Source organism: Cardiocondyla obscurior, linkage group LG22 (assembly GCF_019399895.1).
Source record: "Cardiocondyla obscurior isolate alpha-2009 linkage group LG22, Cobs3.1, whole genome shotgun sequence".
NCBI classification, from domain to species: Eukaryota; Metazoa; Arthropoda; class Insecta; order Hymenoptera; family Formicidae; genus Cardiocondyla; species Cardiocondyla obscurior.
Genome location: NC_091885.1, coordinates 1,683,045 through 1,710,717, shown reverse-complemented (window position 1 = coordinate 1,710,717; position 27,673 = coordinate 1,683,045). Strand labels below are relative to the sequence as shown.

The 27,673-nt window shown below is 47.7% G+C and overlaps 2 protein-coding genes across 2 annotated transcripts; one reads left to right on the top strand and one right to left on the bottom strand.

Annotated features, from left to right (window-relative positions):
- Window positions 1-62: 62 nt before the first annotated feature.
- LOC139110932 (transcription factor SOX-8) lies at window positions 63-7,502 on the bottom strand. Its single transcript, XM_070670908.1, has 4 exons — window positions 7,221-7,502; window positions 2,300-2,477; window positions 1,886-1,973; window positions 63-1,307 (listed from the first exon to the last, which is right to left on the bottom strand). The coding sequence occupies exons 1-4, from the start codon at window positions 7,336-7,338 to the stop codon at window positions 591-593; spliced, it is 1,101 nt and encodes a 366-aa protein (XP_070527009.1). The 5' UTR covers window positions 7,339-7,502; the 3' UTR covers window positions 63-590.
- A 5,692-nt stretch (window positions 7,503-13,194) lies between these two features.
- Window positions 13,195-26,778, top strand: LOC139110940 (transcription factor SOX-9). Its single transcript, XM_070670923.1, has 5 exons — window positions 13,195-14,371; window positions 17,500-17,646; window positions 23,123-23,459; window positions 23,635-23,948; window positions 24,265-26,778. Exons 1-5 carry the CDS (start codon window positions 14,142-14,144, stop codon window positions 24,530-24,532), a joined length of 1,296 nt encoding a protein of 431 aa, XP_070527024.1. The 5' UTR covers window positions 13,195-14,141; the 3' UTR covers window positions 24,533-26,778.
- The last annotated feature ends 895 nt before the right edge of the window (window positions 26,779-27,673 follow it).

Sequence of the window (27,673 nt, the reverse complement as noted above, 5' to 3'; positions counted from 1 at the left end):
ACTCACGAATATTTAGATAATAGATCTGTTTTATTTGCATGGTGTCATAGAGTTTATAGAGATGAATAAATTAAAAAAAAAAAAAGAAAAAGAAAAAAAAAGGAGTTACAAAGCGATCGAGTGATATATCTCGCTTTGTAAAAATAAAATTAATTAAATCAGTTTAACATTAAGTACAACCGTTATCGATTTAAGTACTTTATAGTTTTAAGCGCCCGATATTCGGCTGAATTAAATCTCGATGGATCGCTAATAGCATACTATCTCTCAAAATTTGTCAAGTACACATATACACACACACACATACACGTGCGCGCACACACGACATACATATGCACACGCCGCAAAATTTCTGCGTTATAGATTCAAATAAAACACTCGCGGATAGACGGGGAGGATAACGCAAACGCGATCTTGGCTTTATCAGAAGAATTGCACGACTAAGTTACCTACATACTAAATAGTTTCTTATCCAATTGACAATAATTTACGATTTGACTTTACTCAGTATGCGTCGGGCAATCACACTCGGCCTTGTAAAGATCCCAAGAAACGTTCTTTGCGTCGTCCCCCTATTTTCAACTAAGGATTTATCGGGGTCCCATGTAATACGGCGGTTGTGCCATGGACGCCGATATATAGGGGTAAAAAGAGGGATGCGACGACACGGTTTGGGGTTGATAATCGTTCTCCTCGCCGTGCACGGTGTATCCCTCCGCGGTAGGATAATACTGTCCATGTACGCAGGTATAAGGCGCCTTAGCCGCAGCGGCGGCAGCCGCGGCAGCGGCCGCGCTGCTGCTCATCTCCGCGGGGTACTTGATACCGTCCGGGTATCCCTTAGCTTCCGGATACTTAGGCAGATCGTAGGGCTTAGCCTGGAGATCTGAATACTTGGCCGCCATCGACTCGTGGTGATGATACTTAGCGCCGGCCATCTCGTGATGATACTTCGCGCCAGTCATCTCGTGATGGTACTTGGCGACCTCGTGGCACTTCGCCTCGGCGTAGCTTCTAGCCGTTGTCTCGTAGGTCGATTTGTTAGGGTGATCGGCGGCGGGATACTTCGCGACCGTCTCGTTCACCCAGACCGGCCGGGCCAAGTCGTACGCGCTGGACTTTGGCTCGTGGTAGGTCGCCGGTCGTTCGTACGCCTTCACTCCGGTATCCGGATACAGGCGGGCGTAGGAACAGTCCGAGGAGCCGGCGGAGGAGTCGAGGGATGTTCCAGGTGACGGAAGCCCGCCTCTGTGCACGATTATTCCCATCTGATCGTCCGCTTTCGGCTTTCTGCGACGTGGTTGATACTGCGAACATAACGTTATGTTTAAATTAATTCCAAAACGCCGCTGAAATCGTATTCCTACGAGAAGCCAAAAATTATACAATTTTTTCTTGGTATCATATGTTAACGTTTTTATTGTTTTTTTTATTTTTATGTCATGATGTGCGATCGTGTAATCGAATCGAATTAAGTAAAGGAATTAAACCATTTTTCTCCCTCTTTTTTTTTTTTTTATAATAAAATTAAAATAGATAAAAGCTCTTTTCCCGTCCATCACGTCTCGTTTCCTCCAACTTTCTCGCCTCTCGCATGGAGCGGCGACACGGATGGCTTCATCGTGAATTCATTTCCCCTTCTCGTAAATCATCCGCCGACGCGGGATTCAAATCGCTCGGGCGATCGGGCCTCGATTACCCACTCGAGCGCTCGGAGATGAATGCGTGTTGCGCGCGTTAATTCGTTCCGCCATCCCGCGCGAATCGGGCCGCCTGATCAGCGGACCCGGGTGATTTTGTAACGAGGATTCATTCCGCGTTATTACCCCCGACGACGAGCGGGATTCGCGTGTCATATCCATTGGCCAATTCGGCGGTCAATTACCTTGTAGTGCGGATGCTGCTTCTTGTGCGCGTTCCGCAGTCTCTCGGCTTCCTCGATAAACGGCTGCTTCTCGCCGTCACTCAGGATCCTGTAACAAACATTTTGCAATCCTCCGGTATCCTACACTGCGATAGATATCGTATTTCACGAAATATAATTGATTTAATGTTGACTTTAAAAATTCAAGTGTCCATATTTCTTCCTCCTGTTCTTTCACCTTACGCGCGGAATATTTTTTTAAGTTTGTTTCCTTGTAATTTTGTCTTTTACGTAAATAATAAAAATCCGAAGCTACGCGAAGAGTCTTTGGTCTTGGTGGTAAAGTAGATACGAAAGATGAACTGGTCTTTTTTTTTTATTTTATGTTACGTAAGTTACGTAATTTCCGCCTAAGTTTAATCAAAGCTTAATTACCTCCACAGTTTTCCTAGTGTCTTTGACAGCTCGGCGTTATGCAATTGTGGATATTGATCAGCCAGTCTTCGCCTTGCCGCCTGCGCCCACACCATGAAGGCGTTCATCGGACGCTTCACATGGGCGCTTCTTCGTCCGCCGGCACGCGAAGTCACCGGTAGCAGCGTCCAATCATACCCTGCAAACATAATATACGATTAGTATAATAGCACGATAGGACCTTAACTTCATATACAATATTTTAGATCTTGAAAGAAAAGCTCGTAAGATTCTGGCGAGCCATTGCATTCATTCCTCATAATTGTCAGTAAAAGAATTCTCTCTTGATTTTTCAGAAATCTCTTCAATATTAATTTTCAAATAATATTAAAAAGTTTTCCGATTTTTTTTAATTAATACAGAAATCCTTTTTTTATTTGTATTTTTTTTTCTATTGATTTATTTAACATTTTTGTCAGACATTATGAACAGAATTATGCAATCGTCTCGTTTTGACAATATTTTCCGTTTTACTGTAAAACCGGGAAACATGAAAGGCACGTTATAGTAGGAATTTTCTGGCTGGTATCTCGCCGCGTTCGTGTCACCGGAAGTAAGTCCTGGCCGCGGAATCGGATTGTAAAGGGATACGAGATAAAACTACACCTGTATCCTTGCGGCTCGTGCGGCCGAAATTTGTTAGCGCTTTTCTCTCCCTTTCTTCCGTCTCCTTTTTATTTAACTTCTTTACGCGATAGGAACTTTACGACCTGAAAATCATACGAAGAGATAGAGAAACGGGAAGGGAGAGAGAGCACTGGTTCTCTCGATTTTTCTTCGTATTACAAAACTAATTATTATTGCCGTCATTTCCTCTCAAACGTAAATAGCTCGCTGGAATCTCGGGTCGTCGCAGGTCGACCCGAGATTCGGTTTTTCAGTAAAAAAAAAATTATCTCGCCTTTAGAATGTGATCCTAAGATGATTATTATCGGCCATTAATTTATCAGTATCTGAAGAAAATAAAATAGCATGCGTATCGTTTTTTTTTTTTCGTTTTCTTGTGAATACGAAGTATTTTTTTCCATTTGGAATCAAACGTATATATTATAAATTTGAACGAGAAGAAAAACGTAAAATTAATTTTTAAAGTATCGAGTATACTTTTTTTTTTTTTTTTACTTTTTGCTATATATTTATTTGTCATATTTTTCCAGGTTTAAAAAGCCGGCTGAATTAACGCCAGCAAGCGTTAATTATTAGATACAGTAACGCCGAAGTTTATTACGAGGCAAACGGTACTTACGCGACCGAGACGTCAAGTGACGTAAGTGCTCCGGATTACCGAAAATTCCGCGCCGCTTATTAAGGATTCGGTGCCGGATGTGGATTCCTACATTTTACTCCGTGGGAAAAAGAAACCTTCGGGGGCTCGGGGTCGTAAAATCTCGTCGCCCTTCGAACAAATGTACACCGACTTATGTAAATCTGTCCCCGCGCTCTCTCGTCGCGGCCTCCTAAATCTTAATTCTCCGGCACGAAAGAGCGCGGCCTGGTCCAAATTGGAGGAGGCAACGCCCGGGAGGGGAAAACGAGGAAGAAGCACGAGATGCAGAAGATAATTAGGACGGCTCGAAAAATTATGTAACGTCCCATGTGTGCGGAGATTGATGAATATCTGACGTTTAGCATTTAGACTCGCGTAGATTTTTACTACACGTCCTCCGTTTCGGATTACAGACACGTTGCTCAAAGGAACGTTTAAGCTAACCGATTTAAACTGCGCCGAGGCCGAATCGAAACTGTTTTCATATTCTTAATCGCCGTCGAGTGCACGGAGGGCGAAACAACGAGGGTGGACGAGGAAAGAGGGCCACGGACGACACCGCGGGAAAGATGGTGCACGTGACGAAGCGTCGAACCGAATTTTGGGAAGCTTGGTGGGAGCTAATTACCGTAGATTCACGGTCCAGTGGCGCGGCACTTGTGTCGGCGCCTTTCAGCGCCCGGAGGAGGTCCTTTCGTCGACGCCTGCGTCGATAGCCGCGGCCGAAATATACAACTTTACACGGAAACGCGGAAGGGCTTCGCAAAGAACGCGACGGGAATAGAGAAAATTTCGCGCGAACGGGTCCACCGTAGTTGATTAGGCGTGCAGAAGGCATCGGTCCTTAGAGACGGTATCCCCTTTGAGGCCCTACGGCACCGACAATATAGGTGAACCCTTAAGTCGCCCGAAGCGCCTTACACGGAATGGCAAAAACAAGCGCTTCAGCAACCATGTCTTTTTAAACGATAGTACGGAAGAAAAGAAAGACACTCGTCTCGCGCGCAGAACCGAATTAGAAGACACCATCGTCCGCCAAATTAAAACGAGAACGAAGGGAGCTTTGTCCCGAAGCGACGTTGACGCATCTCTTATTAGCGAATCGATCGATCTTTGGCATCGAACCCGACGACGAAGCGATAAATCCTGAATCGCGGAATTGAAAGAGCCAAGTCTCACCTAATTTTAGTCTCGATCTTCCCCTCCCCCATTTAATTTGACTAATTGCGAGCGTAAACGACGCCTGGCGAATCGGCGGATCGACGAGTGGACCGAGAAACTCGTACGTTTTTTTCAGGATCGTGAATGGCTTTTGAGCCGTGGAGATCAGGATCATAGTTAGCGCGCCCGTGCTACAATAGCCGGGTTGTGCGGCCTGGTGAATGAACCGGTGTGCTCGGCCATCAATGGCGACCTGTCGTCGACTCTTGCTACATTAACTCCTTTACAAATCCGCCTGTTACAAATCCTCTCCCCGCCTTTAACGAGGCCCTCTTAAACGCTTCGACACCTCGTCTCGTCAATGTTTGACACCGTAGCTCGTCGCCACGTGCCCGACGATCTCTCGGCTCGCGCCGCAGCATCCGACCCGACGTGAACTCGCGAATGGCGATCGACGAGGATTCAGAAAATCAGTCGGACGAGATCATTCTACTTTGATATATTTACCGATCTAATGATTGATCCGAAAATCGATACGTTTATTAAATTATTACAATCGCCATGATAACTGACTTACCCAAGCGGCAAAATAAATTTTAAATGCCCGAACATACTTCTATTCATAATAAAAATGCAGGGTTATTCAACATCAGTTACATTACAGAATGTTTTAACGTTACAATGACAATTTTACACGCGGGTTAAACATGCGAGATTTCTAAGCAAATAACGCGGATAATTCGCGAAAGTTTATAAACGCGTCGCGAAATTCCATGGAGCATGTCCATTTGAAAACGCGTTCGCGTTTCGTGTCTCAGCGATGACCGAGGGACACCTGTATTTTTTGTCGAGTGGGATACTCTGTAACAAAATACACATTGCTCAGCACCGGTGGATCAAATATTTGCTCGCAGGCGCGGACGCAGACTTGTCTCTTCTCGACCTATATGATAAACTATTTAGATTATGCATTCCTGCGTGCGCTTCGGCGCTCGTGAGGCGTCCCCGCGCGTGCCGTCGGTTCTTCAGCCTCGGCCGTCAACGAATTCAAGTGTTCCGTCACTCTGCTGTCATTTCTGGCACTGTCTAATCTAACTAAACCCATCTCGGATTCGATCTTAAAACGGGAACGCGCCGTGATTCGCTGCCGCGGTCTCGGGCGAGCGTATTAAAACCCGCTGTGTAAAGTTTCCTCGGGAAATTTTTTTCCTTCTTTCTTTCTTTTTTTTCTTTTCTCTCTCGATTCTCGAGATACGCGAGTATTAATTTCAACGAGTATTTGCGGGAAGCTAATCGCGACGAGCAGCGGAGCGCTTTCGCAGCGACTCGTCGGAGGATGCTAATATAGTCGCGGTATCTTACATCTAGACCTCGCTAGAATAAACCAGCCAGAGTCGGGGAAAGGGACGACGACGGTGTCCGCGCGACTCTTCCTCCTAATCCGCGACATCGACCAGACCCCATTAATCCTCGTAATTATTCGCCGTCGCGATTGTCCAACGTTGGACGGAATTAGTCCGGCAGAGATATCATCCCCAGGCAATTTCCACCTGTCCGGGCGGCTACCCCGGCAGGCGGAGGGGGAGGCGTCCGGTAGCTCGCGGTCTCCCTCTTTCTCTGGCGTAAGATCCGTCGTCGACGCGTGCCGTAAATCATCCCGCCGCCCTGCGCCCCTCGCGCGACGAACGATCTTTCGGATTTAATTTCGTACTAACATAATTAGCGGCGGTGGCAGGCCCCGCGTGTACGCCTCGTCTCGCTCTGCTCGCAGCACCTGCCGCGCGCACCACGCGCGGGGTTTCTTCCCCCTACGAAGAAATATATAGCCGAGGGATTCTTTTTCGCGATGGAAGACCGACCCGGCTATATTTCTCCGCCTCGTCCGACTTCGCCTCTGCCGCCGTTCCTCCCGCTGCCCTTCCTCTCTATCTCTCTCTGTCTCTCCGTCCCCCTTTACCAGCGCCTTCCACCCCCTGCTTTCCGCTTTCTACTCTCGCGTGTATCGCTCGGATAAATCGGCGAGCGGCCAAATGGAGGAGAGAGCGATGCGGGCTTTCAGCGCCAATTACCAGTTTTGCCTTCCCTCCCTGGATGACTCGATAAAGACCGCAAATGAAAAAGAACGAGGCGGCGAATGGACGCGCGCGCGTTCCGCCGTGCTATTTCGGATAACTGATGTTTTTCGCCAAATTCAATTCTACGGTTTTGTTTCGACGCCATCGCGCAGTTAAAGCAAATTATCTTGCAATTTTCGCAAACGCTGTACGATTTTTTTTTTACGTCTTTTTCGTGACGAAATAATAAATCGCAAATAAGTTATTTAATCTAAATTAAACCATTGGTATTTTTAGATAATTAATTAATTATAATGTTCAATTTTTTACGAGATATTTATCGATATTTTTTAATCGGTTTATTTCCACGGCGGTTGTGTATTAATTAAAAGAAGCGTACCTTGCAACAGTTTGCCTACAGCGTCGTCCAGTGAATTATTGCTGTTGTGTTCGCTGCTGGAGGAGCCAGCCTTACCCTCCAATGGCGGCAGGCCGTTGTTATTGTGATGGGCCTCCATTTCTATATAAACGAAGACACTATCACTGACGGCGGTCGATGCCCACGATCACAAAAAAATATATCTCTCATAGGTGCCGAAGAATTCACGAAACGCGGAAAGTATCACACAAAGCAATCAGTCGGTCGAAGTCAAGCTGCGAATTTCAACGGGATGTAAAAACGCATCTCGTGGATATTTTCGCCGCAGATAAGCGGGATTTCTCGGTAGGAAGCTTTCCGGCGCAGGAAGAGAGAAGCTCGATAATTAATCGGGGGTTATCGGGGTGCGATTTATCGGGTCGGTTAGGTCGCCGAATCTTCTTTATGGCTACTTGGTCGACCCCGAGCGACCTTTATCCGCGCATCGCATATATGTATGTATCTTTTTTTTTCCCTTTTTTCTTTCTTTTTTTTTTTTCTTTATCCCGATTGATTGAACCGATTCCCGCGAACTCGTAGATCACTCAGAGATTCACTTCGTTATCGGCTCCAAGAAACATTAGATCGGGAACCGACGCGACGGAGCGCGGCGCGAGAAGAGAAGAGGGACGTTCTCTCTTCGGGAGTCTCCCGTAGTCTCCAGCTCCTCGACTTATCTCTCGTCAATGGGTCCTTTCTCGAGGATTCCCGCGTCCGATGCGAGAGACGGGCTCAAGAGTCGTCGTGGGCCACAGTACTGCGAGGGGCGCCGCGCCGAGCGGGAGAAGATTCATCCTGGCCGACCTCGGGATCATCGAGTCGCGTCATAGTTAGGATCCGTGGCGTCTCTTTATCGGTACTGCCCGCTTTCTCTCTTCATCGGTTATCGAAGACGGGAGGAACGGTGTGAATCGAGACGCGCCGTGCCGTCCCTTGTCCGGCCTCTACCTCGCGGCATGGATCGGAACGGGTGCCTCGGGAACGGGAGATGCGACGACGCGGCGGTGCTGGCGAAACAGGTAAACTCCGATGGCCGACTGATCGGCCGGGAGGAGAGACGCGACGATGGACCCGCGATGGATTCAGGGAGGCGAAGGAAGCCGTCTGCACGGCACAGCCGCACAGGTTGGTCCACGGATTGGAAGAGACCCCGAGGGCCGAGGCGAGACGAGACGAGCGCACGTCTGGCACACGCACCGAAACCGCCGGGTGGATGGCAAACCGTCCGCGGAGGCGGTTCCGTGGACCACCTACCTCTGGTGGGGGAGACACGTAGGATCTTCCTCCTTTCTCTTCTTCACCGTCCTTCATCCGTCCTCTCTTTCTCACCGCCGTCGGTTCCTCGTGGCTTGCGGTCCCTCGCATATCCTGCAATGGTGCGATCCTCCGCCGTTTCTGCACCGTAATTCTTCGCGATCCCTGGCCGCTCCTTTACTCCGTGGAAAACTGAAATCCGAGAACGTTATAAGGTCACGCAGCCGCTCTTCGAGTAGTTCTTCTCCTCTTTTCTTCATTTCGCGAAATACGCAGAAAGCTCGTGCATCGGAGATGCGCCTAAAAAAGAAAAGAAAAAAAAAAAACCTTGAATATTAACGGCAGATCGGATCGTTGATTAAAAAATTAATTTTTCTAAGCGCAAATATTAGTATTTTTTTTCGTTACGTTGCAGCAACGCGAAATCCACATATAGAGATTCATAGATAATCCGCATCCGGCTTTACGATACCCAACGTTCGCGACGAAACGTCGACTAATTACCGTTCGTTTGTTGTAGCGAACGCGTGGCTCGTGCGTGAAAGGATCTCTGGAAAGTGGACCGCTCGTCTATCGTTCGCAGGAATAAATGATTAATCACAAGAAAGAAAGAGTTTTTCACGCGCGTCGCGCAGCGACGAGCGATCGACGGTCTTCGTCGCGGTCGCGATTATCTCCACCGAAGATAGAGAGGTGTTTCGCGGCGCTCACCTTGATACGCTTTTCTTCTCGACGTTGCTCCACGCGTAAACGCGCGAGAATAACGTCGCGCCGAGACGAAAATGCGAAAAAAGGGGTGCAGCGCGCACGACGAAATAGAACAGCGCGACGTTCAGAAGCCGGGAGAAAAAGGAGGAGAGAAGAGAGCACCTCGGAGGCAGTTCTCTTCTTCGTCCGACGGTCCCGAAAAGCGAGCCTAATTATACAACGAATTTAATGAATGAGTGAGCTAGCAAATACAGTGGCTCATACAAACCACGGGCGTATATAAACCACGGTCAATGCCGTGTGGCGGCTTTTGTGCCGAGATCAAAGAGAGCATCTCTTGCTCTCGCACTTTGCGGGATTAACTTGCGCTACCATCGGCGCGTGAACGCGCGACCCTCCGTGGTCGCTCGCGGATTAAAGATTATGACATTCCTGTCCGGGTCCTCCACTTCGCGCAGAGAGAAAAAGTACGGGGAATATCGTCTCAATCTGTATGAATCTTTCGTAACTGCGGGGAAATGCGAATGGACTACGTGCATATCGAAATATCAAACTGGACCGACGCGACGGACGTGATTCGCGCGGGTAGCGTTTCTAGATTGAGAAAGATGAATAATTGGACGGTAATTTACTCGCGAATTGGTAAGAATCTTTTTCTTTTTTTTTTTAATTGCGTAAGAATATTTAAAAAGTAATGAAATTTATTTTTTTTTCTCGCGTGTCGAATTTTGAAGATCGAGATGAGTATGGGTTTATACAGCGGCCTGTTGCGATTGTAATAAGATTGAAAATTACTGCGATTAGTTTTTTTTTTTTTTTTCAAGCGGCCTCGTTTCGCGAGATCCTCGTTTGTGCGTACGTGATGCACCCTCCGAATGTCTGCCCGGACGCGCGCTCATATTATGCACCGGCCGCATTGCGCCGGCAAATGCAAATTTAGCCCGGCGGGAACAATAATATTGATTTCACGAAGTCGGAATTTTGCTCGCCGAGATAAACATCCCGGCGCGAACGCACGTGGTGTCAATATGCGCCTTTCCCCGGTATACGTAAGCGAGAATTCGTTTCTCTCCTTCTCCGTCTCTTTCTTTGTCTCTCGGAGATGTTCCTGAGACACGGCCTTTCCGCCCGTAGAAACATTCGACTCCGCTCCGCATCCGTGCCTCTTTATCCCAAAGATCGTCATATTTTCTTTGCGCGTCCAAAGCTACGTTAGTTTTTAACAAGCAGCCGTAAAAAAATTTATTTACTTCTCGATCACCTCGCCAAACTATCAAAAAAAAAAGAAAAAAAAAAAATTAAGAACACGATTTTTATCTCCGTGCTTCTTTATCCCGAGACAAATATTAATTACGCATTGTTCGCCGTACGAATCTAACAGCCGGGAAAGGCGAAGGAGAGATCACTGGGAAAAGTCCGGCAGTAGATCGAGGGGTACGTACGTCGAACGCCAGGATTCTCCCGTGCGTGGATCGCCGCGATAAAATAATGATTCCAGCAATTCCTGGGGGTCGGAGCTGACCCGCCGTCGGGCACTTGAAAGGATCCTGCGAACGGGGAAACGAGGGGGCGAAAGGGGGAGGGAGAGGGAGGTCGATGGAGTCGGGTACCCGACACATGTAGCCCCCCGGGTGGCGAGCACCAGCGACTCGCGCACGGACCCCCAACGGAGACACGAGCCTCGAGACATTCTGCGCCGTCATCATCGCGTCCCGGCAACGTCATTGCGTAGTACATGAGGTCGATAGCTACACGTGTACAAATGTACGCGTGTCGGCAACATGCGCGGATGTGCCTCGACGTGGAACCCGATTTTTCGCCGATCCGCCGGCTAGATCACTTTTGCCGGGAACGGCAAGAGTTTACGTCTCACTTCGGGAATCGATCCGCGGAATGAAGACAGTTAAGACGTTTTAATCTGAGGGACCTTACCGTAAGATACCCGTCGCGACTCTCGACCTCGAGCTCGAGAATTAAATGAATTTATAGTGATAAACATCGTGGAAGTTTCGTTCTCTTTTGTCCCGTAAAATCGTTTTCGTCACACCCGCTTAATTTTTATTGTGAAACCCATAGCCGATTCCGATTGCTTTCTAATTAATTCGCTCGGAGTTCTCGGAGCCGCGGCTTACGAAATCGTTAATTACAACAGAGTTGATTAATGACTCGAGCTGCATTCCGGAGACTATTGCACACGAATGCGCGTTGAGATTTTATGATTATGTGCTTTTAAAGATACAACGTAGCTGACAAATTCTGAAGAAGACATCTCCGTTATACAATACCTCCTAAGAATTACATACACATATATTTAACCAAAAGAATTGACGTATCTTCAATTAATAGCAATTAAATTAAATTAATTACTTACTCAAATTAAAAAAAAAAAAAAAAAGATATATTAAGCTAAAAAAGAACTAATTAAAAACTTAATTAAATTAAACAACGAATCATTCTAAGTGACTTTAATGATAGACATTTAACGATCGTTATCTTCCGTACGTCTTCTTTGTACCGTCGTCAGGTGAAAAGGATCTAATATCAATAAGAAAAAGAAAAAAAAAATAAAAAACGGCAGATAAATCTATTTGCAAGACTTCTAACCAAGTATAAAGCGATATAGAAAATCCCCCGCGAGCTAGGCTCTGGTCTTCATTCCCGAAATGTAAAGCACGAGTCTTTCGGTCGCCGCGAGGGTCGGCCGATGAAGCGCGGCGTGCAATTGCGGATGCAACCGGTCTTGATGCGGCGCGTACTCTCCTCCGCGCGACGTCATAATTGCAGCGGACCGCCGCCGGACCAATCGACGGTACCACGTCGGAGGAACGGAGATGACCGCGGCCAGAAACGGCGAGGAGCTCGCCGAAGAAGAGAAAGAGAGTGAAGGAGGGTGAGAAGAAGAGGGACCGAGAACGATGAAATAGGTGGAGCGAGCAGAAACACGATTGGTCCCATCCTCCCGGAGGATATCGTAGCCATGGAAACTCTCTTGTCAGCAAAGAGCACCGAAATATAAATGGAATGACCGGCCGATCTCCGAACAGCCCCGAAAGGGGGAGGGGGAGGGAGAGGGAAACGCGGTATCGGCGAGGAAGGGGAGATGATCTATCTGAAAACTGAGAGAACGAGAATGGAACTGCGGGAGAAAGAGAAAAAGACAAATCGCGATATTATTAACGTCCGATTGTCGGCCAGCGAGAGTGGTCTCTCACGCGCGAAAGAAGTCTCAGGACTATTCAGATTGCGACATTGACTCAGGACACCCTTTCTTGGTCAACGAGACGTATGTGCACGCATTCTTTGTCTCCGATTTTATAAAAAAAAAAAATAAAAATTCTCGACGATCTGTATTAATTTTTATTATATCCGAGTTTGCGCGTACTGAACGTTTCTATTACCCTTTTTTTTTTATTTAATAAAGTATTTAAGAATATATTTCTTTTACAATAAATTTTGAATCTCCCTCGATGGACTGATTGTTCAATAAAATTTGTTTAAAGCATTACGATCCTCGTTACGGTGAGGCTTACGCCGACGCGATTACGATAACGTAGCATCTTTCCATTGACGGTGTTACTGCGGCCACGGAGGATTAACAAAAAAAAATATAACGGCCTCGCGGGTGCCGCCTTATTTGGCCGCGATTCTCGTCGCGGCGACGACGAGGCCGGGCGAGCGCGACGGCCACGAGATACGCGGAGCGAATGCTTCGTGCCCTCTCCTTGTCTCGCCTCCACCCGCGAGATATCCCGGCCACTTCCATCACCGCCGCCGTCGTCTCCCTCCCGGTGCACGCGACCGTCGGCCGGAAACTTTACGGAGCAACAAGTGTTACCAGCGCGTTAGCCGTCGCCCCGCCCCCAAAACAAGCCGGCCGAGCGGAGTGAACTGACGCCGAAGCCTCGTGGTGGAAACTGCCCCGAGGCGATGCAACCACCTCACTCGAGCGCCGATCGCGCGACAAGCGACCCGCCGAAACCCCGAGGAGAGCTCGAGAGGAAGCTCGGCGCTTGAGTTGCCGCGAGTTTGATGCGAGAACGCGAGGCCCCGGCCTGCGGGGATACCGTGGTTCGCGGTGTCGTTGCGCGAAACGGCCGCACGAACGCGAAAGATTCGTCAAGATCGAGAGACGTGTGATCGTACTTTCGTGCGCGCGCGGGGACGGTCACCTATTCCGGCAGCGCGTAGCCAGCGTTCGCTCGCGACGTGACAAGACTTGGACGCTGTTCCCTTCCAAGGATTACGCGGTCAGCTGTAACGAGGAGTCTGTTTCGAACGTCAGTGATATCTATACGCCCCACGTGTCATTCAGCTGAGTGAATCGAGGGTACCGCCGAAGCTCAGTGCAACGATCCCCGGAGGGGGAAGGAGAAGATTAAAAGGGCCGACCGATCGAGGAAAATCGCCGATCGCGATTCCGCGGTGAGCGCAATCCGCGATCGACGCCTCCTCGGGAAGAGAAACCGCGCGAGACAAAGAGGAGAGCGTGTGCAGATAAGAAGCGGCCGGAGTTCGGCGAACTGCGACGAGCAAAAAGGCGACGCCGACGCAGATAGAGGAACGCTACGGAGTCACGCGTGCGAGATAGAGGAGCTATCGCGAGTTAATCGCGAAACGAAATTAATTAAAGGCCGTAATCGGGGTAGCCTGAAATTCCGCGCGGCGGGAAATCGCGGGCGGGCGGGGAGTGCGGCGAAGCAGCCCGGTGCGGCCGCCGATCGTCGGATCGAAACGGAAAGGCGAAAGGCGCTCGCCGCGATGATAAGGCGATAATAACAGCGGCGACGGTATCGCAATGACAGACTGATCGATCGCGGACGGCTCGGGATGAGATGAAACGCGCCTTGCCGCGTGTCGCGCGCGATTAATTGGCAGGATTGACTAAGTACGATCGCACGAAGCACCCGACGGGCCCTCGCGACGCTAACGCGAACGAAGGGGATGAAGATGAACGACGTCAAGCCGGAGAGCAGTGGCGCGTCTATTTCGCCGGCGGGCGGAAACAATAATAACAATAGCATCAACGGTAACGGTAAATCGTCGGCAACCGCGGCCGCCGCTGCCGCTGCAGCTGCGGCGACGGTGGCCGCTAACGGGGGTGAAGGAATCAGCGCCGCCGTTGCCAAGGTTCTCCAAGGATACGACTGGACCCTGGTACCCGTTGCTACCAAGTAAGTGTAATGCGCGGTAGATTTATTATTCCCTTTTTTTTTCCTCTCTCTTTCTCTTTTTATCTGGAATCGTTTCATTCTAGCGAGAGTTAAAAAAATTATTCGCGCGTTCTGGGTATCTCTTCCTCAAATATACGCAGACTCGGATACACGCGGATAAATTAAAGATCTCTCAAGCGTTTTCCTGATGTTATATATCTTTCGTATTTAGAATAGAGATATTAATAAATTACCAAAATAAGCGACGCTTTTCTAAAAACATTTTTTTTTTTTTCTCTCGTTTCTGTGCTTCCTCGATGTTTTCGCGAGGCGTTTTTAATCGTTGCCTGTCATATTAGCAACGCGTTAACGTAGATACGCGTGCATGTGGTCGCGCTGTTAAACCTCACGGGTTTAACCCGTTCGAGGGGAGAGGAGGAACGGAGGAAAAAAAAAAAACCGAAGGAGAAAAGGAAGGAGGAGGAACGTAGTCCGTCGGGGCGAGAAGAAGAGGGCGAGGAAGCGCGACGCGGCCTTAAAAATACGTAACGCTAACTCAATTATGACGCACTCGTTTCCCCGGCCTGGGAAACGCGCTTCTCGCGGAAAAATGTCCTCGGTCGTCAATTAACGCAAATTGGCTAATTAATGCCCGATCGCCGCGTCCCGCTCGTCGGCCCTCCACGATCGTGGGAAGGCAGGCGGTTTTAAAATAGCGGCTTGATAACGACGAGCCGAAAGGAAGAAAGAGAGAGAGAAAAAGAAGCGAAGAAAAAAAAAGAAGACGAGAGAAAATAAAACGCTATTTCTTTGCGCACTTTAAAAAACGTAGTAATCGGCGTGCGATGTCCTCGGCGCGTCACTCGGCGTATTCGTCGATGAAAAATTATTAGATCGCCGGCGAGCTCGATAAAATCGCGACCTCGATACGTGGAAAATTGTGCAACGCGCTTTCCGTCTTGCCGCCGCAATGGCTGCCGATACCGCGACAGCAGCTGCTTCTAAATAAAAAAAAGAACTTATTACGGAAAAAAAAAAAAAAAATGTATACAATTACATCGTGTAACCTTTAAGATTTGAACGTAACTTTGGAAATGGCTTTCAAAGCTGTGATCAACAAAAAAAGTAAAAAAAAAAAAAAGAAGAAAAAATTGTTCGGAAGATCGGCGGCTGTCGCGTGGGTCGAAGATAAGACGCCGGAAAAAATCAACAGAACGGGGAGAGGAGAAGAGAGGAACGATTGCGCGCTAGGTACGCGGTTAGATCATAGAGGCGAACGGAGCCTACGACGGAAATCACAGAGTGTATCGTTACGCGCGCTTATCGCTAACCCTCAATTACAGGGGTTATCTCGGCGGGGTTAGACGCGGGGTGCGACGTTTATTTCTGGCGATAGAGCCTGATAAAATCGGCCAGTTCTTTTTTTTTATTTTTTCTTTTTTTTCCCCCATTCCCATAGATCTCCGTGAGAGTGTACCTTATCTCGAAAGGGGTGCGATTTTATCATTAATTAACCGTTGAACGCAAAAATGTCCGGCGACGGCTCGAATAAAAATCACGTTCACCAAATTCATCAGAAGCCCTCCTCGCCTTTTAATTCTCAATATCGGTCTCCCGTTGTTACGAAGTGGCGCGCGTTCGTGCCATTTTGCACGGTACCACGCCTACGTTGCGAACGCGGAGTCGCACGCACATTGTAATTTTTTTTTCTTTTTCTTTTTTTCCCCTTTTTTTCTTCTCTCTCACTCTTTCTCTCTCTTTACGTTTATCCAGGTAAAGTGCGTGTATGCCGCGCGCTCGCGTCGAGGAGCGCCGTGAAAACCCTCGTTAGTGAGCCCACGCTAATTACGAACGGCTCCGCGGGTTTACACACGGATTTAACGCCCCTCTCATTTCAAAGAGGCCGAAATGTGTACCGCGGGGACCCGCTTTCGAATCCTTGAGACGCGCGCCGGAGTCCTTTTCACCCGCGTTACGCGCGTTCGCCACGCTTATCCCCGTGTAATCCCTCTCGCGAAAGCGGACCTACGCTACGTAGGTCCGGTTACACCCTCCGGGGCTACCGCGAATCAACGACGCCTATCCCTCGGGCTTCGAGTCCCTCCCCCAAAGCCCTTCGATCCGTTTCCTCCACGTCTATTATATCGGAAATAAATTCGTCCACGTGCAATAAACATACACGCCCTCGTACATGTATCCGATATCGTTTACGTATCACCGATTATCGTTCAATTTATATCTGCGTATCTTATCCGATCGCTACGTCGTTGTTTAAGAACGCGCACCGCTCCGCCGGGCTCTTCATCTCCGCATCCTACTTAACGATACCCGCCAGAAAATAATCTCGCGCACCGTATGCCGGCGGTACGTCGCGCCTCACGGCCGTCCACTCGGGCGGCCGCGCGCGAGTCCTTAAAGAATCCTCGATTAAGGGTAAAAAGAAAAACAGGGCGCGATGGGGGAGGGAGGAGAGGAGAGAAGCCGGGAAGACCCGGGAGAGATCCCGGCGCGGCAATCACGTCAATCACGGGCCCCGATCCCCGGGCTCCGGACGGGGCAAAAGTTTTATGAAGTCATCTTCGTGGAAAGAAAGGGATACGTCCATTCCTACCCGTCACACGTCGGCAGCCACGGTGTTATTTTAAGGCCGGTTTTAAACGCTCCGCGCCGCTCGCCAGGATGACCCGGGGGTAGCCCGCGCGGAGAACTCGATACGGACGCGTGTGCGTGTGCGTATACGCCGTGCCGTCGCCTCTGGTTATTTTCTTCTGCAAGTCACCAGATTATCCGCCGGAATAGTCGGACCGAATAGATAGATAGATAGAAAAAGAGAAAGAGAGAGAGAGAGGAGTTATTTCGCTGTTGAATTAAACTTTTATTTCAACCGGGTGATTTAAAAAAAAAAAAAATCTTGTTATCGATATACTCATTTCTTCAAATTGTAAGAGAGCCATGCGATTGACTTGAGAATTGATTTGACGCCCGCAACGTGAGTGAAAACGAGGAAGGGTCTCCCGCATGCTTAATATATTAATTTAAGTTTAGAATATTATTTAAAATTTTAATATATCGGTAATATTAATTTGCTCGCGTATTTTTATAGAGAGATGTGTATCGTTTCCAATGAAGATAATGTCTTCGAATTGCAGGGGCTCCGGCGACAAAAGGGCGGCCCACGTCAAGAGGCCTATGAACGCGTTTATGGTGTGGGCCCAGGCTGCGAGGCGAAAACTGGCCGATCAGTATCCGCAGCTTCACAACGCCGAGCTGTCGAAAACGCTGGGAAAGTTATGGCGGTGAGTGTCAACTGTTTCTTGTACTCGCATCAATATTTTAATGCCACCAGGCGGAACGGCAGCGATAAATCAATAACGCGACAAATTTTCAGAAACGCACGGCGGTTGAGCTATCGCGAAGCTACCGTAAGCCTCAGCTGGCGTAAAATCTCAAACGTTTCTATAATAATTCCGTAATAAATTATTCCGCGTTCGAATGTATAATAATTATATATTTGATAATTAAAATATTTAAAGTCCACGTCGATGCGAGTTCGTTTAAATCGTCCGTATATAAATCGCGCGGCTGAAAGTTTACCGTAAAATGCGCATTCTCGAGCCGACGAATGAGAGTTTCAGCAGCGGCTCCCTACGCGCGGCGGAAAGACACTGTTTCGATAAAATTAATCGACACCACGTGTCTTTAATCGGATGATGCCTCTCCGTTCTCCCGATCTGATAAAGCCCGATTCTCTCACAGATGCGAGCTCGCCAGCCGGCGGCCAGCCATGCGAGAGAATCGCGCTCCGCTGATCTCCATTCGCGCTCGCCTCGTTTCGAAGAAAAATCGGATCGCGTACCCGAAAGCGCGGAAACACGCCGCCTTGATTCAGCTGCTGTTTATTCGAGGCCACCTGTACGTTTATCGCTGTTCCAATGTCTAATCCCGTAATGAGTTCTCGCGAAAAAGTGCGAGATAAAACTCGTCGAGCAAGCGTAATTATAATATTAATTTATAATTCTCCGACAATTCATATTTTATTCATATCTCGAAAAAATTTCTATCTTTTTGCGTATCCCTGTTAAATATATAACCAGTCCCCACGGTGCGAATTATATTTTTCTCAGCGTGATAGCTTTACAAAAATTCGAAGAGCTTTCAATCTCTCTCGAGCTTGACGTTAACAAAAAAAAGAAAAAAAAAAAAAAAGATCAGCCGTTGAGTAAGAAGTAAAGATAATGCTTTAACTGTTTGGGAATCGATTTCACTTGCGTAAGACACAGCTCACGCGAGATCTCGATCAAAATCGCTGGGACGGAAAGAGCTAATATCGTCCAAATAAAGATTGCGAGACGAAAGTTCAGAGTCACTGCGTTCCAATTCCCTGCGACCACTTTTGCTCCTACGTAACCGTTCTATTTTTACCAACGAATTCGCGAACGTTTTTTCTTTTTATTGTCCCTTTTTTATTTTAATTCATGGCGTCAGCGGCATGTATATACATATATATATTAAACGCACCACGTGGCGCTTAAACTGCACGTGGTACAAGTGTTCCTGCTTCTCGAGACCCGTGAACTCGGGCCGCATATGTAACAGTTGGAGAACGCACTTCACGTTCCCGGCGGGACCTTTCTTTACAACGAGATACAAATCCCTACCCCCTCTAAGCCTCCTCGTCGCGACAATTTCGTATCGGCCCTCAGAAAATCCGTCAGCCTTTCAAAACAGATTTAAATGCTCGTTCCTTATCGCCGAACGAAGGAAAAGAGGACGGTGGAGCGCGCGCGGGCGGCACTCGGACGAATGAAAAATAAATAAAGAAAATGTACGGGGCCGCGCGATTTTTTTACGCACTCCGTGTTCCCGGGATGACTCGCGGAGGACTCCGTTTCCTGGTTGGGACTAACGAGGTGCCCCAGTGGGCCATATAAGCGATCATCAGAGGACGCGCCGACAAGAACCCCCGTAGCGAATCATTTAATAACACCGGCCGCGATCGCGATCGCCTCGCCGTAAGATCGACGATCGATATCCCAAGCGAGATTGTCACGGAGCGGAGCTTTCGCCGAAAGATAAGACCGGCCGGCTGGCATCGAGGGGCCAGCCGATCTTTTTATCTCTTTTTTTTTTTCTTTTCTTTTTTTTTTTCTTTTCTTTTTTTTTTCTTTTTTCCTAACGCCGTATCGGGGGTTCATTAGCGACCTATTGGTTTGTAACGCGTCTCGATTGAATCAAGCTCCGCTCGGCCGTTCGTTGCGTGTGCCGTTATTCATCTAGTATTCAACGTCTGGGACCTGTAGACGAAGGCGAAGGAACGTCGGAGACGAGAGTCGAACGTTTCGGACGGCCGACACCGGTGCGCGCGACCTCCGGAAGAACCGAAAAAGCCGTCCTTGAGACGTTACGTTGACCTTACGGTTTTCGGCTCTTAAAAAGTCATTATTTAACACCTTTTTCGGTGTAGACCTAGTGGCAATTAGCACATTCTCGCCCGTACGCGAGATGTATTTTCGTGACTGTGCCAAGGTTCCGTAATACGCGCCCGGGCAAGCTGGTTAAATCGCCGTCGGTTTGATCCCGTCGCGCACGAGGAATCGAATTTGCCCGATCGATCCGCCGATTGAGAGACGTCGCCGCGCGGCACCCTGACATTTTGATCCACCTTCGCGCAGAAACAAACGATACACAGTCATCTTCGGTAATGAACACAGCGCTAGAGCGATCGCGCTACGCGGCCGGTGCTGCCTGCTGACCGATCAGACCGATAAAACGCTGAAGCTCAACGGAGATTGCGCTTGCGAGGCTCGAGTGTGTGCACAGATCGTAACGTCGATGGCGTAGTCGTTCACGAAATGACAAGTGAATAAAGGAGATATCGTTACACTTGAATTATAATGATGTTTGCAGCTTTATGCGCACGCGAAAGAAAAAAAAAAAAAGAAACAATCATGTAATAAAGATGCGAAAATAATGTAATATAAGATCGAAAGAGTTGTGACAACGTAACTCCAATTTTGCGATTCAACACGAGCTGCTGATTTAATACTTCGAAGATCTAAAGTTACGGCGCAAAGTGACAAAGAGGCACACCCCTTTGACGCGAGATTTTTAATCGCAACTGCGTCAGTCGACTGTCGCGAACTTCGACGCCGACTTGTCTCACGTCAATTCTGATAAGAGGGCCAGGTGTCGGTGCCTGAATAATAAATTTTTTTTTTTTCTCTACTTCTCTCTCTCTATCGCATACATTCCGCGCCCGCCGTCTCTTTCACCGCCGTCTCGAAGCGTATCGCCATTCGGATACTCCAAACGCGATGTGTTTGTCGACAAAAGGAAAACAGATATCCCCCCGTGGTTCATCCTTGGCGCGTGCTCGCAGCTGCCGGCCGGTTCCTGCCGGAGATAAAGGGGCCCCCGGAGGCCCACAATAGGCGCCTTGTGTCCGTCAGGTGAATTTTTCCGAATCCGCCCCGTCGCGCCCCGGAGCCCGCCGGCAAATAGCGCGGGACGAGAACAGGTAAATCCGCCTTATCTCCCCGGAAGAAACGATTCCTCCACCGCCGGGCTTCCCTCGAACTCGCGATAGCTATTATTTCCTCCTGTCGCGGTAAGTGCCTGTCTATCGTTTGCGTCTATCTATCTAGCGTTTCTATCGTTTGAAGCGAGAACGCGAATTGCTTAATTTTTATTACCGGAACGAACTATTTTTCGAGAGGTCCCAATTCGTGCGCGTCATTATAATTGAGTAATTTACGATCGACGACGTGTTATCGGTACAAGAGACTAGATGACAAACTACGAAAGAAAAAAAGAAGTCATGCGACTTACCGATCTGCATGAGCTTCAGCGGAGTTGTTGAATTTGCTGGTGACTGTAATATAAAGACGAAAATATTAATGTAGACATGCTAGTTGGTTCATAAGTTTAATAAAAAAAAAAAAAAGGTTTTTTTTTAATTTAATTTAAAAAATTGATATTTACCTATAAGTTGCTCCGCTGGGGCAGGATACCCTTCCTGGGCCTCCTCCTCCTCTCAGGATGTCTGCGGGATGTCGGGTTTGGTCCTTCTTCAATGGCACAGTATTATCTGAAACAGAAAAAAATTGGAGTTAATATTCTGTTCCGTTCAATGTGTTATTCAGCGCGAGTTGCTTATGTTTTACCGCGCGCGTGTTTTGCTACCGAGAGACCGGACGCACATTCCAACGCTAGCAGAGCCTCTGAAAACGCGACGCGTAAAACTTGTTTGATTAATTTCGCGAGTACCTATATTTTCACGAAAGCCACAGTCAATCGGAATTTTTTTTTAACGCTCGTCATTATACACTATGTCAAGCGATTATCGTCGCTTTGGTACCCGGCTCGAAGTACGCTTCGTGAAAGTCGGACGATTTCGCGATTTGTTGACGGTCACTAGGAATGACAAGCGTGATAATTCAATTAGAATCCCGCAATGAGTATTTATCGAGAGAAAGAGAGAGAGAGATCGGGCCCGCGCAACCTTCAGCCGTGTGAATTTCTCTCCTCCTCCTTCTCCTTTACGGGGTAACATCTGATACGTATACGCACATATCCTCGTAGAGATACTAGCGGGATGCAGATCTAAATTGGCTGACCCTGCGTTGCATCTGGCGTGGAAAAAGAAAGGCTTGCGACGGCTCGCTATCGTCGGTACCCACTGGTTGAAAAAAAACAAAAAAGAAAAAAAAAAGAAAAAAGCTCGTGGCAGGTCCATTGACCAGATGGATTTTTCGTCTCTTTCTCCCGCCGTCTTCCCGCCGATGACAAAACACCGCCAGCTTCGAGCCTTGAGATACGCGTGTCACCCTGTCCTTGAGAGGCACCCATCGTGGGATTTAAATCCCGAGCTCGCGAATGCTCCAGACGATTTATCACCGGCTACCTCAAACGATTCCTCGCGACAAGCTCTTATTTTATTTCGCGCTCCGCGCGATCCACGATTATTTACGGTTAATGAAACAATTAGCGATTGAACGAAGAGATTTGTTGTGAGAAATTGGGAAAAATGTACAGTAATCTGAATTAAATATTGTCCCGTGGGAAAGAAATCGCGACGCTTGATGTAGTCTTGCAGAATAAATTTATTATTAATGCAGGATATTTAAAAGAAGAAAAAAATAAAATAAAATAAAACGCGAACCGCTCGAGCGGCATGAGCTATTGACGTCGGAGCGCGACGGAAATCCTCGGAATCTCTCGGACGTTCTCTATTACACCGGAAAACCTTATCGGCTGCGAGATTTACGAGCCCAGTGGGAATATAAACACAAAGAGCATTTAAGGATTGCGACCGTGCGCACCGAGCCCCGCGGTCGCCGCGAAGTGGACCGAGCCTTGCGCGCCTTCAAGCGCCTTAACGCGCCCAGAAACATTAACCAGACCTCCTCAATTCGACTCTTCGAGAGTATATATCAGGCACGCCGATGGAAACGCTCTCGTTTCGAGCCTCTTCTGACGGCCGGGTAGCAAAACGACCGCCCGCTCAGCTATACGAACGACGCGAGAAGAGACGATCGCGCGCGCTTGTATATACACGCGAGAGACGTGAATCACGTCGAGTCGACGACAGATTTCTCGGCTGAGCTCGAGATATCTGCTTCCCCCCCATGACGTTAGATCTTAAAATTACAGTTCATTAATTTTGTACGATGCAGAAAATCGTATAGAAACACGCCCGAACGTAAAAAAAAAAAAAAAGAATTGTGTTCGGAATATTTTAATTTTTTTCTTTTTATACGACCGATTGTGCAGGCTTCTGTCCGACAATGATAAGAAACCCTTCGTCGAGGAGGCCGATCGGCTGCGCGTTATTCACAAGCGCGAGCATCCCGACTACAAGTATCAACCCCGACGTCGGAAGCAGAACGGACCGTCCTCCGGCCGGGAAAGCTCGCCGACGAGAAACCAGAGCAACGTCACGTTCAGCGTTACCAGATCCTTGAAGCAAGAGGACATGAGTCCTAGAGGCGTTCAGGGGCCGAATTCGCCGCAGAGCGGTGTGAGTTCTTCGCCGCCCACGACACCCGGCCAAGGCCTGTCACCGCCAACACCTCCCACGACACCGAGGGGACAGCACTACATCAATCAGGTACTTGCCTCCTCGCGATAAATCATCGCGTCACGAATTTAATTCGACGTAAGAACGCAAAGAGCTGAATCCGTCGATTTTTTATTAAACTCGAAAGCTACTCTGCCTCGCGAATTCCCGATTAATTTATCCCGATCGTTCGAACTCTCGCGAAATGAAGACGATTGATTCGCAGAACAATCAGCTACCGCAGAACAACACGGTGTACTATCAAGAGTTGGTAAACGGCACGCCGTCGAGCGAGTCCCCGCATCAGCAGCCGGCGGTCGATCTCCGGTACATCGAGGTCGGAGACGGCCTCCCCGGCGAGGAGAACCAGCTGAACGGCCTCGGTACTTTGGACGGGCTCGGACTTAATCTACCGGTGAACTTCCAAGAGTGCGAGATCGAGAGCAACGAGTTCGACCAGTACTTACCGCCGCAGACCGCGCCGATACATCAATACCCGCCCGTGCAAGTCACCACCGCCTCGCAATGGTTACTCAACAGGTAGAGAGACCACCGTAATTGCCCTCTTTCGCAACAATTTTAAACGGCGCTGCTTAAAAAGAGCGTAGAGTAAATATATTAATTAAAAATAGAGAGGACAATGGCGACGTAATATCGAAAGATACTCTATACCTTTCATCGTTACCTCGATTAATATTTTAATATTTTAATATTTTAATATTTTATCCTTTTTTTTTTTTTTTTTAATTTCTAACTTCGCACGGTTGATCGTTCATTAGCGTCGGTGGACCGGTAAACGTGGTCTTCTCTTTCCCCGCGTGATTTACGAGACGGTGGGACTCGGCTTCATTTCTAGATACGAAGAGGAGATCGAGAGACCGATCAAGCGTCACTGTTCGGAGCAGGCGATCGCGGAGGTGTCGTCGTGGGAGGACAGGACACAGGAGATGGTCAGGTACCACGAGCTGCAGCCTCCCCTTCCGCCGGTCCAGTACATATCCGCCCATAACGCGCACCACTCGCACGCGGGTACGCAGATGGGTCATTCGCACGTGTCCACACCTTACACGCAATACGCACATCGCTACGTCTCCGGCATCGAGACGTGGCCGAATTACATGTAGACCAGAGCGAGGTAAACAATGCCTAACATTTTTCATTTCGCGCTGCGTCGTCGAATCGCTCGATTTTTATTTTCTTCTTTTTTTTTTCCTTTTTTTTTCTACGTATAAGCGAGCGAATTATTTTCTACAAAATATTTTCCGATGCTTCCGAGATTACTCTGCAGACAACGACGTCGAGTGAACACGCGTACAAGATGCGCCGAGTAAAATAAAAAAGATAAAGTAGATTACTCTGTCGCGTTGACTATTTCGTTAAACCCAAGTCATTGCAAATGCTTGTATAAATGAAAATTATTGTATAAATGTGATTGAATCGATCGACGCGGAGTTAAGTCCCCCGACAATTTCGGGCATACACAGCCAGGGATAGCCAAATACGACGTAATTACCAAGATCTACATATTGATAGTAATTATTTACGCGAGTTATCCGTCAAGATGCGTGGCTAAACGTTCGTGTGATAAAGATAATATAGTAATTAGTGTAATAAAAATTATATAGATCAGCGTCTTTCTCTCAAACGAGACATACCGATATCATTTTGGACGTGCGACGGGCATTGAGAATTTTTTCAAGAACGAGAGACAGATGGAAAGGAATGTTAATACCGTGGGCCATGACTTTGCGCCTTCGAGTTATTTGTTAAAAAATAATGCTATCGAAATTGGACTCTTATCGTTCTAATGGCACGTAATTTTAGTATCGCGATAATTACGCGCGTAATATCCGCCTCGAATTAACCGAGCCAAATATCGGAACATTGTAAAAAGCTAAATTCAATATGCGAAAATTATTACGTGGTAATCGCGACGGTGCACAACGTCCCTTCATTTCCACGTTCATCTGACCCGGAAAATATATTATTACCATTGTTTATAACGCGCTACACGCCATATTAAAATCTCCAGAAGAGAGGAGTCGGACCTCCTGCTTCGAATTAGAACCGGACGTTTGCGTCGATGAAATGTCGTTTCGATACGCTGGTCTACGATTGCGGTCGACGGTAAATTCGTTAACAATTATCGCTTGCGATCCAAGAATCGGCCGCGCGGCTACGTGGCTCTTTTGCTCGACGCGAAAATGGCGGGTCGGGCCGTTCTCCAGCTCGAGAGCTTCCACCACGTAGACGAGGCGCGGCCACGATATTCACCATGACATCATTCCATGACAGCCGGCCATTCCAAAGCGCAGAATTTCAGGCCAAACAAACAGGCGGCCGCTCGATATATACGGTGCCCAACGCCGCGAACGTTTCATATGTAATAATATATATATATTCATATAAAAAAAAAAATAAAAAAAAAAATAAAATATATATATATGTATAAGCGAGAGGCGCTATAAACCGGCGATCGGCCGGTCGGCTCGCTACACGCTCGCACACGTCCCGTTCAAATAAACGTCTGAAATATGATCGAGGGTGGCAAATGTGCGCTCGACGCGTTCGTCGTTTAACAGACCGAGCGTTTCGTAACCCGGAATTCGCGCGGTCGAGATACCAGCGATCGTTCGTAGCCTACGGTGCTTCGGCGATTCGCGGAAGAAGCTGTTTTTAAGAACTGGATTCAAAATCCAGCTTTTCGTGAGTTAAAGAGGCATTCGTGACAATGGATCGGATATATCGAGGACCGACTGGCCTGGCATCGAGCGCGCTAGTGTAAACGAGCTTGCAGCTCCATATTAAAACACGTAGATCAAACAGATATAGATACGTTATACATTATTAACATTTGCTAGTTACTACGCTGACACAGCCGTGCTTTTGTACTTAGATATTTATTCACCGCATTTTTACGAGGATTGATAGAAAGCGTAGGTTAACGTTTCGGCGTAGTTGCACATTGACGAGCGAACACTAAACCGTAATTTATAAGTGCGATGTACACTTACCGTCAGGAATGGTGTTCGTGGTGCTGCGACGGCGGCTAGCGTACGTGATCTTGGCGTGGAGTGCGTGAAGTCTCACACAAAGCACGTGCGTACGTGACCTTGGCGTGGTGTGCGTCGAGTCTCACACAAAGCACGTGCGTACGTGTGTCGCAGAGCGCAGGTCATAGAGGACAGAGAGAACGCGGCCTACTGCACCTCCCCGCCCGTACTCGGTGGACGAGAGTGGAGGAATTCACGTACGCCAGCCGCCGTCGCCGCTCGCCGCAGAAAATGCCATAATCTGCCTATCAGTGTATGTTAATTTGTAGAAATAAAGCAAAGAGAGACTAACACTTGCCGCATTTAATTCCCTCCCCGTTTCTCCCAGCTTCCTAAAAATTGCGTCGGCGTCTTTTACTTTTTAATTCATTTATTAATTTTCTTTTTTATTTGTAATATTCTTAGCTGAGTGTAATTGTTTAATTGCGAAAGACTTGTACCGTTAAAGTTGAAAGCTCCGCGGTCGGATCTGCAGGACCGTGCGACCGTCGCCTTATCTTTCTTGGCTTTCTCGAATGATATTTGCAACGATACCGCGCGTAGCGAAATGAAATAGTACACGGACTAGGTCACACGTGGTAACAAAACGGGCCTCAAATATTTGCCGAGCCCTTTAGTTCCCCTTTTTTAATGGCCCGAAAAACCGCGAACAGAACTATTCTCTCGGTCGAGCAAACAGGGGGCTTATCGAAATCCACCCGTGGGACGTGGGAATGTCGCGAGTTTATGCGACTTATCCGAGTCTAGCAGATTAAAAGTGGAGAAGGTACGCATGCGTCTCTGATGGCTCGATAGAAATTATAATTTAGTCAGAACGTAGATTCCAGATTTAAGTCTTAATTATAAATAATTATAAAATAATTTGTGTACATCATTTTTAAAATCATGACGTAATTATACTATTCATTCTTTAGAAACAAGACGCTCGAACTTCTCGAATTCTTACATACCTACCTACTTAAATATTTTTCTTATCACATTATATTATAATTTTAATCTTTTTCTTTTACTTTTTTTTATTTTTTTTTTTTTTCTTTAATCCGAGTCAAGCCAAGCTAAGGGCTAAAGCCAAGCTAAATTTAGAACGGGCGATATCGTGGTGAAAACAACTCGCGGTGATCGTTCACGATTGGGTTTCGTCGGGTTAGATCAACTCCGCTTGACTCTTTTTTTTTTTCTTTTTTTTTTTTTTCCCCCTCGTCATTTCTCGGC